General features: G+C 36.8%; 1 protein-coding gene across 3 annotated transcripts in view; it reads right to left on the bottom strand.

Moving 5' to 3' along the window:
• The window catches only part of SOS1 (SOS Ras/Rac guanine nucleotide exchange factor 1), a 157,016-nt gene that overhangs the window by 25,510 nt on the left and 116,564 nt on the right, over positions 1 to 14,942 (bottom strand). For all 3 annotated transcript variants that reach the window (XM_049870289.1, XM_049870290.1, XM_049870291.1), the window contains 5 exons: positions 13,408 to 13,511; positions 12,032 to 12,254; positions 10,565 to 10,684; positions 5,201 to 5,363; positions 4,356 to 4,473 (listed from right to left, as the gene is read on the bottom strand). In XM_049870289.1, the coding sequence (XP_049726246.1) occupies positions 4,356 to 4,473; positions 5,201 to 5,363; positions 10,565 to 10,684; positions 12,032 to 12,254; positions 13,408 to 13,511 (728 nt within the window). The remainder of the gene's footprint in view (positions 1 to 4,355; positions 4,474 to 5,200; positions 5,364 to 10,564; positions 10,685 to 12,031; positions 12,255 to 13,407; positions 13,512 to 14,942) is intronic.

The following is a 14,942-nucleotide window of genomic DNA, read 5'->3' as shown; positions in this document are numbered from 1 at the left end:
ACCTCACAGCAATCAGCTTTGGACTGATGCTGATCTTCATGGTGATTCTCCCTCTTCCTCCTTGTGAAGTCAGATGAGGTCTGACGCCATGTACCATTTTCACAATAAGTTTGAGGGTTTTGTATAATATTTAAAATAGAATTCAGTTTGATTAAACAGTTAAATATAATTTTAAAAGTCAAATAATAAAAAAGAAATTGAGCAAATATTAAAGTACTAGACTGGAAAACATTTTTAATATTTTCACAATATTAGTCTGCCTACCCATGAGCATGGTATGTCAACTCTACCCAAAGCAATCTACAAATACAATGCAATCTCAAACCAGATACCACCAGCATTCTTTAACGAGATGGAAAAACTAATCCCAGAAAGTAAAGCATTATTAAAAAAGAACAAAGTAGGAGGCCTCACACCACCTGACCTCAGAACCTACTATACAACTACGGTAGTCAAAACAGCCTGGTATTGGTACGACAACAGACACATTGAACAATGGAACAGAATTGAGAATCGAGATGAAAATCCATCTGCCTAAGGTCACCTGATCTTTGACAAAGGCCCAAAGTCCATTAAATGGGGGGAAAAGATGGTCTTTTAAAGAAATGGTGCCAGCAAAACTGGATATCCATCTGTTAAACAATGAAGCAGGACCCAAACCTCACACCACACACAAAAACGAATTCAAAATGGATTAAATATGATACCAAAAAACTAAAAGATCATGGAAGAAAAAACGGGGTCAAAACTAGGGGCCCTAATATACAGCATGAACAGGATACAAACCATTGTTAACAATACACAAACACCAGAAAAGCTAGATAAATGGGATCTTCTAAAAATTAAACACTTAAGCTCATTAAAAGACTTCATCAAAAGAGTAAAAAGAGCGCCTACGGACTGGGAAAAAATTTTGGCTACGACATATCCGATAAGGGTCTAATCTCTAAAATCTACAAAATACTGCAACACTTGTACAACAAAAAGACAAATAATCCAATTAAAAAATTGTCAAAGGAAATGAACACACACTTCACCAAAGAAGACATTCGGGCAGCTAATGAACCCATGAAGAAATGCTCATGATTGCTAGGCATTAGAAAAAATGCAAATCAAAACTACAATGACATACTGTCTCACCCCAACATTACTGGCACAAATCAAAAAAACAGAAAAAAACAAATATTGGAGAGGTTGCAAGGAGACTGGAACTCTTATGCACTGCTGATGGGAATGCAAAATGGTACAACCATTTTGGAAAATGATATGGCGCTTCCATAAAAAGCTAGAAATAGAACTACCATAGGATCCAGCAATCCCGCTTCTAGGATTATATCCTAGAGAAATAAGAGCTGTCACATGAATAGACATATGCACACCCATGTTCACTGCAGCATTATTCACAGTAGCAAAAAGTGCCAATGACAAAACAACAAAAATTGTAAAGTAAAATATTGACAGATTATAGACTTTAAAACTACTGTGGTTAAGGAATAGAAATTAAAAGCCAGGTTGGTAAAAATACTTGCAGTGATATGAAAAAAGACATGGACAAGAGGGAATACAAATATTAAACAAAGGTATGGAAAAATGTCCACATTAATCAAATAATGAAAATTAATACAACAAACAGGTAATAGTTTTCATCTGTGAAAATAGCAAAAAAAAAAAAGTACCCAAAATTGGAAACAATGGGATAAAATTTGCCTTGTCATCCACTTCTGATGACAACATAATCAAGTATGAGCCTTTCAGAAAGCAACCTGGCAGAATCAACACCACCAAAAGCTGGTTCTTTGAAAGGATCAACGAAATCGACAAACCATTGGCCAAACTGACTAAAGAAAAACACCCATGTTCACTGCAGCATTGTTCACAACAGCAAAAAGAGAGAAACAACCTAGTTGCCCATCAACAGATGAATGGATAAACAAACTATGGTATACAGACGCAATGGAATATTACACAACGATGAAGAACAATGATGAATCTGTGAAACATCTCACAACATGGATGAATTTAGAGGGCATTATGCTGAGTGAAATAAGTCAATCACAAAAGGACAAATACTGTATGAAAGCACTATTATACAAACACATGAAAATGTTCCCACACAGGAAGAAACAATCTTTGATGGTTATGAGGGAGGGGAGAGGTGGGAAAGGAAAAACACTAACTAGATAGTAGATGGAGCTCTAGTTGCCCAGTGGTTAAGAGCTTGGCTGCTAACCAAAAGGTTAGCAGTTCGAACCCCCCAGCTGCTCTTTGGAAACTCTATGGGGCAGTTTACTCTGTCCTGTAGGGTTGCTGTAAGTCGGAACCAAGTTGACCACACATAACAACAACAAAACAGTACACAATACTAGGTAAGTCAGCATAACCTTACCAGGGCAAAGTCATAGAAGCTTCATAGACATCCAAATGCCCTGAAAGACTGAGCTACTGGGCTGAAGCCTGGGGACCATGGTCTTGAGGGACATCTAGCTCAATTGGCATAACATAGTCTATAAATTAAGTGTTCTATATCCGACTGTGGTGAGTAGCCTGCAAGCGGCCATCTAAGATATATCTACTGGTCCCATCCTGGATGGAACAAAGAAGAATGAAGAATACCAAAGACACAAGGGAAAGATTAGTCCAAAGGACTAATGGACCACGACTCTCATAACCTCTACCAGACTGAGCCCCAAACAACTAGATGGTACCTGGTTACCACCATGGACTGCTCTGGCAAGGATCACAATAAAGGGTCCCAGATAGAGCTGGAGAAAAATGTAAATTCAAATTTACAAAAAATAAAAATACCAGGCTTGCTGGTCTGACAGAGAGTGGAGAAATCCAAAGTATGGCCCCCAGACACCCATTAACTCGGTACTGAAGTCACTCCTTAGGTTCACCCCTCAGCCAAAGATTAGACAGGTCTATAGGGCCAACAATAACACATGTGAGGAACGTGCTTCATAGTTCAATTCATGCACAGGAAACTAATGGGCACACCAGCCCAAAAGCAAAGATGAGAAGGCATAAGGGAAAGAAAACTGGACGAATGGAAACAGGGAACCCGGGGCAGAGAAGGGGAGGGTGCTGGTACATGGCAGGGTTGGAAACCAATGTCACAAAACAATTTGTGAATTAACTGTTTAATAAGAAATTAATTTGCTCAGTAAACTTTCACCTAAAGCACAATAAAAAAAGAAAGCAAGTTGGCAATACATAGGAAGAGTTTAAAAACTAATATCTTTTAACCTAATTCCTCTTCTGGTTACCTGTCTGAGGCAAATATTCATAAATACAGAAGTATATATATGAAGGTATTTATTATAGCATTATTTAGGAAAGCAAAAAAGCTGTAAACAATGTGTGTCTAATCACAGAGTAAGGGTTAAATTATATCAACTTTATGGAATATTATGCAGCCATTAAAATGATAATTTTGGAGAGTAATAAAACATAACATACCTATGATATGGTAAGTGAAAAAAGCAAAATACAATGGGTACATGTCATACAATTCCAATTATATATAAAGTGCATAGCAAAAACATTAGAAGTAAATTTAAAATGTGGGAAATACAATTTGTTAATTGAAAACATCAGGACATGAAACTGGTATGTGCAGTATAACTTAAAATTAAACAGAAAAAAAGAGTATCTAGAAGGAGAAAAAGCTAGAAGAAAATATACCACATATTAAAAAGACTAAACACCATACACCTGATAAAGTTCATAATTTCTATAAGCATTTAGAGGAAGGAGCATCAGAAGAAACGTAGCCAGTGTGAAAGAGATATTGAAGGCATGAAACACAGGAAACAAAGGATGGAATAAAATAGAGGACCCTACAGAAAGGGAGAATATTGAGATGGCAGAGGTTTTGATCTTAAAATGAAGGAAAAGGAGCTTCCTTAAGTTGCTAACAGAGGGAGGAAAAAAGGGTGGATGAAAAGATTAAAATTTTGATGTGCTGAAGGTATGGGCCCAAAGGCACATACACTATGATTTTTAGCCATATGAAACTGTGTGTAAAAAACATGACTATAAATATGAATGAGTTTGGCCATGCCTGTTCTATACAACATTTGGTTTTTTATAAGTCAATTTGAAAGATTTTTATGAATATAATAACCTAAGTAGTATATAATATCTAATGGCTACCTGAAGAAAAATAGAAAGTGGAGTGTCCCTACTGGGGCTGATCTGAAAAAGTTCTAACAGAAAAATTCTAAGGGGATTCTATTTAAATATTTGTTAAGTATTTTCTGCTGGGATACTATCCATGTCTATATTCAGTCATTTAATGAAGTAGGTGTCTTGTTTTATCCAGAAACAATAGAAATTTAAGAAGAAATACTCACCAAAAAAAGGCACGCATGGTGGGTTAATAGACCTGAGTTTTGCCAAGTATTTTTTATAGTGATCTTCACTCAATTCATGAGCTTCTTCTAAAATTTTCTTCTGGCGACTTGGTATTTGCTACCAAAAAAAAAAAAAAAAAAGGAAGTGTAAGTTTAGAAAAGAAATCACAGATTTTGCCCCCAAAATGCTAAGTGCTACCTTTTTAAGTTAGCAGTTTTGAGGCTCAAACATATCAAAGATCATGGAAATGGCACAGGACCGGGCGATGCAACGTCTCCGTCAGAACTGACTGGACGGCAACTAACAGCAGCAGTGCAAACTCAGTGTGTGTGTGAGATCTAGTTTATCTACACTCTGCTCCTACCATTCCTTGCACAATGATATAAGCATTTAATTGTACATTTTATTACAAATTAAGTGCTGAAAGCTGTTTCTTCTTCTAACTTAGACTATTGCTGTTGTGTGCCACCGAGTCGATTCTGACTCATAGTGACCCTATATGACAGAGCAGAACTGCCCTACAGAGTATTCTAAGGGAGCAGATGGCCAGGTCTCTCCTCCTGCAGAGTGGGTTCCAACTGCCAACCTTTTGGTTAGCAGCTGGGCATGTAACCATTGCAACAGGAGGGCTCCTTACTTGGGCTAGGACCTGTGAATGTATTTTAAATACAATGCCTGATTTTAAAACAGCAACAAAATTAAGGTAATTTCACTTTTTGTTTTAACCTGCTACTGAAAAGGCAATGAGATGAGACATTTAAAAATTAATGAACCTAACTGTTAAAATCTTGATTTTAGAATAGGGACTGAAAGTTCATTTAAAAAAACATATGTACAAACTTACCTCAAATGTGTGGTCTAGTCTGTAAACAGGTGATGAGTTCATAGCACTAACAACCTCGAGGACACCATTAAAGTTGTTTAGCTCCTGAAAGACTTGTAGAATCTCAATTATTCGACTCACCACTGCTACTCGTTCTTCTAAGTTTTCAGTTTCTACAATACACCTGGGAATCAAAACCAAAAAATGAATTAAAAATTTTGGAGTTTTTCTAACAAAGCTAAGGTTTAAAGAATTTAGTAAATAAAATAATATAGACTGGGGTGGTTGGCTATAGTTTCACTATAGAGAATATATACTCAGAGTGATAGACAGCAGGCTATCCGAAGATATGGCAACCCCTCCATAGTCAGGTGTGCTGCTCTTCACTGTTATTTCCCAGAGTGATGCAGTCAATCAGTCAAACACTTCCTTACTGTATCTGGTGTATTCCCTTTTAGTAGTAGAATTAACTGATGGGACTGGCAGCTTTTTGAATGTATGAGAACTTTGGGCTGTGGGGGTATTCTAAGGAAATTTATCCTACAAATAAATTCTGTCACCTCTTATTCATCTGATTGCAAAATTACAGTGATAATGTTTAATTTCTTTGATTTATAGAAATAACTGGCTACATTTTTAGGAACAGTTCTTAAGCACTGTAATGTTACAAAACATTGAAAACAAAAACAGCAAATAAATAAATACCAAAGGATGCTTGAAAAATGTGCATATCCCAGTAACTACTAAAAGGAAGTGTGCTATGCAAAAAAAAAAAAAAAATTGAGCATTTACTCTCCATTTCTAGTATTTGAGGGAATTTTTTATTTCCTAATCATTTCTCAATAAAGGAAAAAACATTTTGAATTTGGTTTTCAATAATGTAATATTAAATAGTTTATAATCTAGAAGAAAAAAACTAACATATAAATGGAGAAACTAAATATAAACCAATATTTAACATTTTAAAAAATGTTACAGACTAAATTATTTTCTGATGAGAATGGTAGGAAAAAAAACATTGCATCTGAACTTATTATCAAAGAAACAGAACATGTTTACATGTTGAAAGCATTAGCTAGATGTCTACAAATTTATCATATTCTGGCGAATTCGTCAACTGGACATTAAAAAAGATGTAATACAAGTACAATTTCTTCATATATTTTATTTAACTCAGTTGTTAAGTAGGTATGCAAACTGAGATCGCCTCTGGAGCTTTTGTAAAAGCCAGACGCCACCCCGAGGGGCTATGAGAACCTCCATCACCACCACCACCAATTGCTGGCAAGTCGATTCTGACTTATGGAGCCCCCATATGTGTCAGAGTAGAATGCTCCTCCATAAGATTTTCAGAGGAAGTAGATTTCGAGGTACCTCTGGTTGGACTCAAACCTCCAACTTTTAGGCTAGCAGCGAAGTACAATAACCATTTAGTTTGTGCCACCCAGAGAGTCCAAAAATTCCATAAAAAAAATCAAACCAAACCCATTGTCCTCAAGTTGGTTCTGACTCAGAGTGACCCTATAGGAAAGAGCAGAACTGCCCCACTGGGTTTCCAACGAGTGGCTGGTGGATTTGAACTGCTGACCTTTTGGTTGGCAGCCAAGTTCTTAACCACTGCACAACTAGGGCTCCACAGGTGACCCTAATTTTAATGCATATTCATGGCTAACAAGCACTGTGGCAAACGAATGAAAACCTCTCACAATGGCCTTCCTCTCAGTAACCTACTAAAAAAGTAGAACAGAAATACAAATGGTCTCTGTGTCTTATCAGTTATGTTTCCTCTTTTGGTGGAACCCTGGTGGCACAGTGGTTAAGAACTCAGTTGCTAATCAAAAGGTCAGCAGTTTGGATCTACCAGGTGCTCCTTGGAAACCCAATGAGGCAGTTCTACTCTGTCCTTCCTATAGGGTCACTATGAGTTAGAACCAACTCAACGGCAATGCGTTTTCACACATAAATCTTAAATTATTATGATGGAACAAGGGCCTCCTCATATAGAAGGGTGGTTATCAGACTTGATAACAAGAAAATCAGAAATCAACATTAAACCCGTTGCCATTGAGTCGATTCCAACTCACAACGACTCTATATGACAGAGTAGAACTGCTCCATAGAGTTTCCAAGGAGCGCCTTATGGGTTTGAACTGTTGATCTTTTGATTAGCAGCCATAGCACTTAACCGCCTGGGGGGAGGGGGGAGCAATTCTAAATTGTTACTGAAATAATAACATAAATAGAAAGTGCTAACTTTCAGGAGATGACCCGTAATGCTTATTTCTCTTTTGGAGGTGCTTTCAGGCCTTTAGCCACATTCCGGTTCAGGTTCCAGTCATTCCCTTCTATCACTGGTCTTTTGTTCTAATAATCCCAATATGATCTGTGGAAACCTCATATGACCTTTATAAAATATTACTCAACTTTACTCAGAAAAAATATGGCCAGTATGCAAAACTCTACCCTCTGGCCCCAGCTATAAAACTGTACTGGAGATTCTGGACTTCTGGCACGACAGCATGAGGAGCTTTGCTGACCTGCTCCGCAGTGCATCTGGTGAAACTTTAAAAAATAAATAAATAAATAAATAAATAAAGCCGCTGAAAATGATCTTAAAAGCAAAGACCAAATGAAGAAAACATTTATTCAAGAAAATCTACAAAAAAATCATAAGATATAGCACGGTCTGTGGTATTTGAACCAAAACCACTCCTTCCCTCCCCAGTCAGCTCCTCAAGGCAGAGACTCTGCTTCAGACTGCTGTAACCAAGACGAAATGCTCTCAGCTCCCACTCAAATGGCATTCTTCCCAGGAGGAGCAGGACTTCAGCATTTCTCTTCGTGTTCCCAACTGCTTGTTGTTGAGGCTAAGTCCTGGGTGAGCGCAACCAAAAGGTGAAGTCTTCTTTCTTCTGCCCAACATCCACTTGTGCACCGAAGGGCCTACTTTGAACAAGACACACTGAGAATACCGAGGCCCCAGTAGTCCTTCCCCTGGCTCATGGGGCTCCATGAGACGCAAGTCAAGATAACCACAGGCTGCTGCCCTGTCCACACCAATTGCTCTTTTCCTAGAGCAGAGATATTACTCAGAAAAAAGGCTGCCATTCATCCTACCCCCAGCTCCGGAGCTCCAGCTCAAAGATTCTGCCAGCATGGAGAAGCAGGCCATAAAACAGGCAGTGCCTAATCTCTTCCCAAAGAAACAGACTTCATTTGCAATAGAACATAGAAAAGTTTAAACCTAAGGGTGCTCAAAAACAGTGGAAGTTATTGTAAAAGGCACTTGGGAGAGATTCATGGATTTAATGAAGATATACCCTAGACTAAAGGCCAGCTAGCTTGCAAGAGAAAACCAGAGAATAAGACAGCTGGGAGGGGCCCTCCTGGGGTCAGATCAAATATCAAATGGAGGTGTCAGAAACTATCCTTCAAAGGAGCCACAATTTGATTAATTTGTGAGCAAGTTACGTCCCCCCCCACCACCCCAGAGTTGTTGAAGACAAAGCAACAGGGTTAATGGAGTTTAACAGCTGGGTGTGGTTAGGGAAACTGTGGAAAAGAGCCCTACCAGTATCACTGTCATCCAGGGTGACTGTGCACAGACTCAAAGTTGTGCCTCCCTGAGGAACAACATCAGAGGCTCAATACTGGGTGGGGGTGGGGATGGGGGGGAAGAATAGACTTTATTAAAATAAGCCTGCCAGTCACTAAACACATAAAAAGTAAGCAAATAACAAGCCCTGGGTGGGTGGAACCAGTGCTAGAATTGCTACATTATCTAAAATGTTCCAACAGAAAATTATGAGGCATGCAAAGAAACAGGAAAGTATGACCCATACCCCAGAAAAAAAAAAAAGTAAGACGACAGAAAATGCCTGCGAGAGCAACCAGATATCAGATTTAACAGATTTCAAGGTAGCCTTAAAAAATATTTTCAGAGAACTAAGGGAAAGTATGATTAAAGAAGTAAAGGAAGGTAGGATGACAGTGTTGCATCAAATAGAGAAAATCAAAAAAGAGAAAGAAATTATAAAAAAGAACCGATGGAAATTCTAGAGTTAAGTATAATAACTGAAATAAATAATCCACTAAAGGGTCTCAAGATCTGAACTGGCAAAAGAATGAATTAGTGACCTTGAAGACATATCAACAGACTTTATCTAAGCCCAAGAACTAAGAGGAAAAAAATAAAAAATAGAGACTCAGGTGAAATGCGAGATACCATTAAGTGCGCTAACATACACATACTAAAAAATAAATAAATAAATAATACTAGGAGTACCAAAAGCAGAGGAAAGAAAAAGAAGGAAAAAATATTCAACGAAAGTATGCCTGAAAACTTCCCAAATTTATTGAAAAACAATAAGCTACATGTTAAGGAACCTCAGTGAACTCCAGGTAGGATAAACACAAACCCACAAACATACACATCATAATGAAAATGCTGAAAGACAAAGAGAAGTAGAAAACACTGAAAGCAGCAAGAGAAAAATGATGCGCCCCTTAAAAGGGAACTGTAATATGATTAACATATGATTTCTCAGTGGAAACAATGGCGGTCAGAAGGCAGTGGAAAGACACTGACTGTGCTCAGAAAAAAGCCATCAAGCAAGAATCCTATATCCAGCAATGTTCCTGTTCAAAAATGAAGGCAAAATAAAGACTTTCCCAGATAAATAAAAACTGAAAGAATGTGTTGTTAACAGATCTGCCTTCAGTAAATACTAAAGGAAGTTCTTCAGGCTGAAAAGCAAATGACCGCAGATGGTAATTTGAATTCACATGAAAAACAAACAGCTCCCATAAAAGTAATTGGGTAATTACAAAAGACACTATAAATGCATTTTTTTCCTTTCTTAACTGATTTTACAAAAGCAACTCTGAAAAAAAAAAAATATATATATATAATGTGTTGTTGGGCTTGTAACAATAGAAATGTAATACATGTGTAATATATCTGCCAATAATAGCAGAAAGGAGATGGGTGGGAGTAAAGCTGTAACAGGCTAAGACAATGATGACAGATGGTAAAGTAATAATCATAGCAATGTATTGTTGAGTTTGTAACATGAATAGCTATAAAATATATAAAAAAATACTATTAAAAAGGTGGGAAATGGAATAAATTATACAGGAGTAATGTTTCTAAACAGTACTGGAATTAAGCTAGGATAAATCTTAGTTGATACTGTTAAGGTGTATACTCTAGAGCAATTATTAAAAAAAAAAAAACCTCAAAAATTATAGCGAAAAAAATCATTAACAAAATTAAAATGCCACACTAGGAAATATCCTCAATGTAGAAGAAAGTAGTAAAGAAGTAAAATTTCATTGAAATTTATAACACAGCTGACTACTAAAAAATACGTCAAGGATACTTACTTCTCAAACCACAGAGTGAGGTTAGTGGTGTGCCGGATCATTTTCAGAAGATTAGGAGAATTAATTTCTTTGTCTTCTTTTGTCCACACACTTCCAACTAATTCTGACGGCTGTACAGCCCTAGAATCATCAAGATATAATACTGTATCATACTTTTCCCTTTAATATACTGTTTTATTAAGTAAATGATAAATAAAAACTAAATTCCTATGCAAACTTTCCCCTTATACCAACAGAAAGATTTATGGTATAATAAAAAGAAATTACAGTTGTGCATCTTTATAAAATTTTTTAGAAAATCATGCACATGCCTGCATACTTTTCCTATTACTGCACGGGGGCATTTTGCTTTCGGCAAGGCTGAGATTTCTTCATAGTATGTTTTTTAGCACTGATAAATATTACTTAATAAATAAAGGTAACAAAGTAGTTTGGGACAGTTATTTTAAATAATGATATAATAATCAGTCTATTCACTAGAATTCATAAATCTCCTTTTCTTTTTCTTTTTTTTAAATAGAAAGGGAGGAGAAAACAACCCCACCACAAAAGGGTCCTGGAAAATAGGTTCTAACACTATCAGTTTTAGGACTAGTGATAATCTTTGTTAAACAGGTATGTATAAATTTAGCTCCTTTTTTCATTATTAAAAAATAAACAATTTAGTTTGAAATTATAAATCATCTCCATTTATAAATAGTAGTTATATCAATGTAATAATATCAGTCAAAGACAGCTTAAACTAAAAAAGGCTCTAACTAGCCGTGACTTAAGTTCACAACAACTACAACAATACTGGTTAAAAACCAGTTGCCTCTGAATCGATCTAACGCATGGCGATGCCATGTGTGTCAGAGCGGAACTGTGCTCCGTGGAGTTTTCAATGGCTGACTTTTCAGAAGAACATCGATAAGCTTTTCTTCTGAGGCGCCTCTGGGTGGACTCAAACTTCCTAACCTTTTCGTTAGCAACCAAACACATCAACCACTTGCACCACTTGGGCAGTGCACAACAACAGTAGCTACTCTTTCCTAAGCCCTTACTTTGTTCTAGGCAGTGTGCTGAGCACTTTATGTATACTGACGATTTAAAACTTTGCAACGGCCCCAGGATTAAGTACTGTTAATAGCCCCATTTTACTCTTGAGGAAACTCTACTCTGAAGGAGTAGAAGGTTAAAGTTGCCCAAAGATACTAAGCCAGCAACTGGTAAAGCCAGGATATGAAACTAGCTTCACCAGTGAGGGGTGATGGCAGAAACAGAGAAGGTACAAATTCAGCCAAAGCAAGGGGGACGAAGGGAGTGAAAAAACAGGAACTGCCTTCTATACACCAGGCCTTATTCCCAGACATTTCATGTACTATTTCATTTATTCCTTGTAACAACCTTGTAAGGGAGAAACCTATCTTTCATTTTAAAAATTAACTCCTTTGCAATGACTGTCAGCTTGAATGTAAAATTACATACCGGTAGAGATCTGATTCAAGTAAAGTGAGTTGTCGAGCAATTTCTATTGGGTGTAACGTGAGCAGGTCAAAAGTCTCTGTGTGCCCAGGTCTGCTTATATGCCACTCAACACTGGGAGGTGAACTCTGAAATGTAATATTATGACCTGGCCCATTGTCTCTTGCAATTTTTTTCCTTTGGATTATCTTAGTGATGGATTCAACCCATTTCTTCATTGCTTTACCTGAAATACATTACATTTTAAATAACATTTAAATACTTTTTACTCAACATTTTATTTTTAAAAAATGGTTTAAAATTAAACAAGTGATACCTGAATATATCTTTGCTATGAAAAGTTCAAATGATCAAAATAAAAAGTGAAAGCTCCCCTTTATAGTTTCCCTGTTGCTTATCTCAATCTCATTTATCATGGTTAACCACCATTAACAGTCTGCTGTGTATTCTTCCAGACCCTTTCTAAATAAAGCTAGAAAGTAATTTATTTGTAGGAATTTTTCCACCTTACTTGTCTGAACTTCAGCTAAATATATTAATTTATAATCCTCAAAAAAAGTTTATCTTATACAGAGGATTCATTAAGGATAAATTATACACATTTACTATTAATCTAATTAATACTGCATTTTATAAACCAAACAGAGCCAGAAGACTGATTTCTTCATTCTAGTGTAAGTTTTTCATGTGACTGTTTTGTACTGTGCATGAAAATACTATTATTTAACCCTTTTATTTTCTGACTCTCATTGAGAGTATACAATGGAAAACAAGCTTGTCTAAGATATTCTTAGACATACAGAATAGATTCTAGAGTCTTAAAACCAGAAGGGAAACCTTGGAGATTACCAAGCCTACTTACTCAAATTTACTGATGTGAAAACTGAAATCTAAAGAATCGAAGTGATTTTGCCCAAAGTCATGGATTTGGTTAGTGGCACTATTAGAACTCTGGTTTCTCAACTCTCCATTCGGTATCCTTTCCCCTATGCTCTGCTGCCTCTCTGATACATGCACTGTTCACCTAACTGTGGCCCAGTTGGCCCCCATCAGTGGTGTTATAATGGCACAACAGTTCCAAATTGCCCTCTGGTACACATCCTTTCAGATAAGTGGAAAGACAAGCTTAAATTGAGACTAATTCTAAAATAATCAGTAAATTGATTCACTAAATGAAAATAAACTGGGTTAACAGTGATTATTAAGCAATTTGTAGGCCAAACTGTTTATTTAATGAAAATTTTTAACTTTTTCAAATGATTACACTAGCAATATCATAAACACCTCTTAACAATACTGAGCAGTAATGGCATCAAATGATAGTAACCATATTGGCACTTTTATTACATACAAAACTAGACATTTATAAAAACCCATACCTCTTACTGTTCCAATAAATTCTTCCATTCGCTGCAGAAGATCTGCATCTCTTTCGAAATCATAGAAGTGGTGCTCTACCCAGTGCCGACATACATTTAATACTCTGTGGCATTAACACAAAAAGAATAGTTGAGTTATGTGGGAACTCAAGCATAAACATTTATCACAATGAAGGTAAAAATGAAAACAAAGTAACTCTTTCCAAATGAAATAACCTTATCAGTGGCTTAGCACTTTCTAAATTCTGTGTTAATTAAGATTTATACCATTAATTTCAGGAGCTCTGGTGGCACAGTGGTTAAATGCTCGGCCACTAACCAAAAGGTCAGCGGTTCAAACCCACCAGCCACTCCATGGGAGAAAGATGTGGTGGTCTGCTTCCGTAAAGATTTACAACCTTGGAATATAATGCAATATGAATCCAAATACCAACAGCATTCTTTAATGAGATGAAAAAACTAATCACCAACTTTATATGGAAAGGAAAGAGGCCATGGACAAGTGAAGCATTACTGAAGATGAACAAAGTAGGAGGCTTCACACTTCCTGATCTCAGAATCTACTACACAGTCACGGTAGTCAAAACAGCCTGGTACTGGTATGACAGACACATAGACCAATGGAACAGAACTGAGAACCCAGAAGTAAATCTATCCACCTGTGGACAGCTGATCTTCAACAAAGGGCCAAAGTCCATTAAATGGGAAAGAGACAGTCTCTTTAACAAACGGTTCTGGGAAGACTGGATATCTACCTGTAGAAAAATGAAACAGGACCCATCCCTTATACCATACACAAAAACTAACTCAAAATGGATCAAAGACCTAAATATAAAACCTACAAAAATAAAGATCATGGAAGATAAAATAGGGACAACCACAGGGGGCCTAAAACATGGCATAAAGAGTATACGGACCATAACTAAAAATGCACAAACAACAGAACATAAACTATAAGAATGAGACATCCTGAAAATTAAACTTATGCTCATCAAAAGACTTCTTCAAAAGAGTAAAAAGAGAACCTACAAACTGGGAAAAAAATTTTGCCTACAACGTATCCAGCAAGAGGTTAATCTCTAAAATTTATAGAAAACTTCAACACCTCAACAACAAGACAAACAATCCAACTAAAAAATGTGCAAAGGGTATGAACAGACTCTTCTTCAGAGAAGACATTCAGGCAGCTAACAAACACCTGAAGAAATGCTTGTGATCATTAGCCATTAGAGAGATGCAAATTAAAACTACAATGAGATACCATCTCACCCCAACATCAATGGCACTAATCAGAAAACGACACATGCTGGCAAGGTTGTGGGGAGACTGGAACTCTTATACACTGCTGGTGAGAATGTAAAATGATACAACCACTATGGAAAATATGGCACTTCCTTAAAAAGCTAGAAATAGAAATACCATTTGATCCAGCAATCCTACTCCTAGGTATATACCCTAGAGAAAAAGCGCTGTGACACAATAGACATGTGCACACCCATGTTCACTGCAGCATTATTCACAATAGCAAAAAGATG

The sequence above is a fragment of the Elephas maximus genome, chromosome 26 (genome assembly GCF_024166365.1).
Source record: "Elephas maximus indicus isolate mEleMax1 chromosome 26, mEleMax1 primary haplotype, whole genome shotgun sequence".
In the NCBI taxonomy this organism is placed as follows: domain Eukaryota; kingdom Metazoa; phylum Chordata; class Mammalia; order Proboscidea; family Elephantidae; genus Elephas; species Elephas maximus.
The sequence above is the reverse complement of the archived record's forward strand: the minus strand, read 5'-3'. Positions and strand labels throughout refer to the sequence as shown.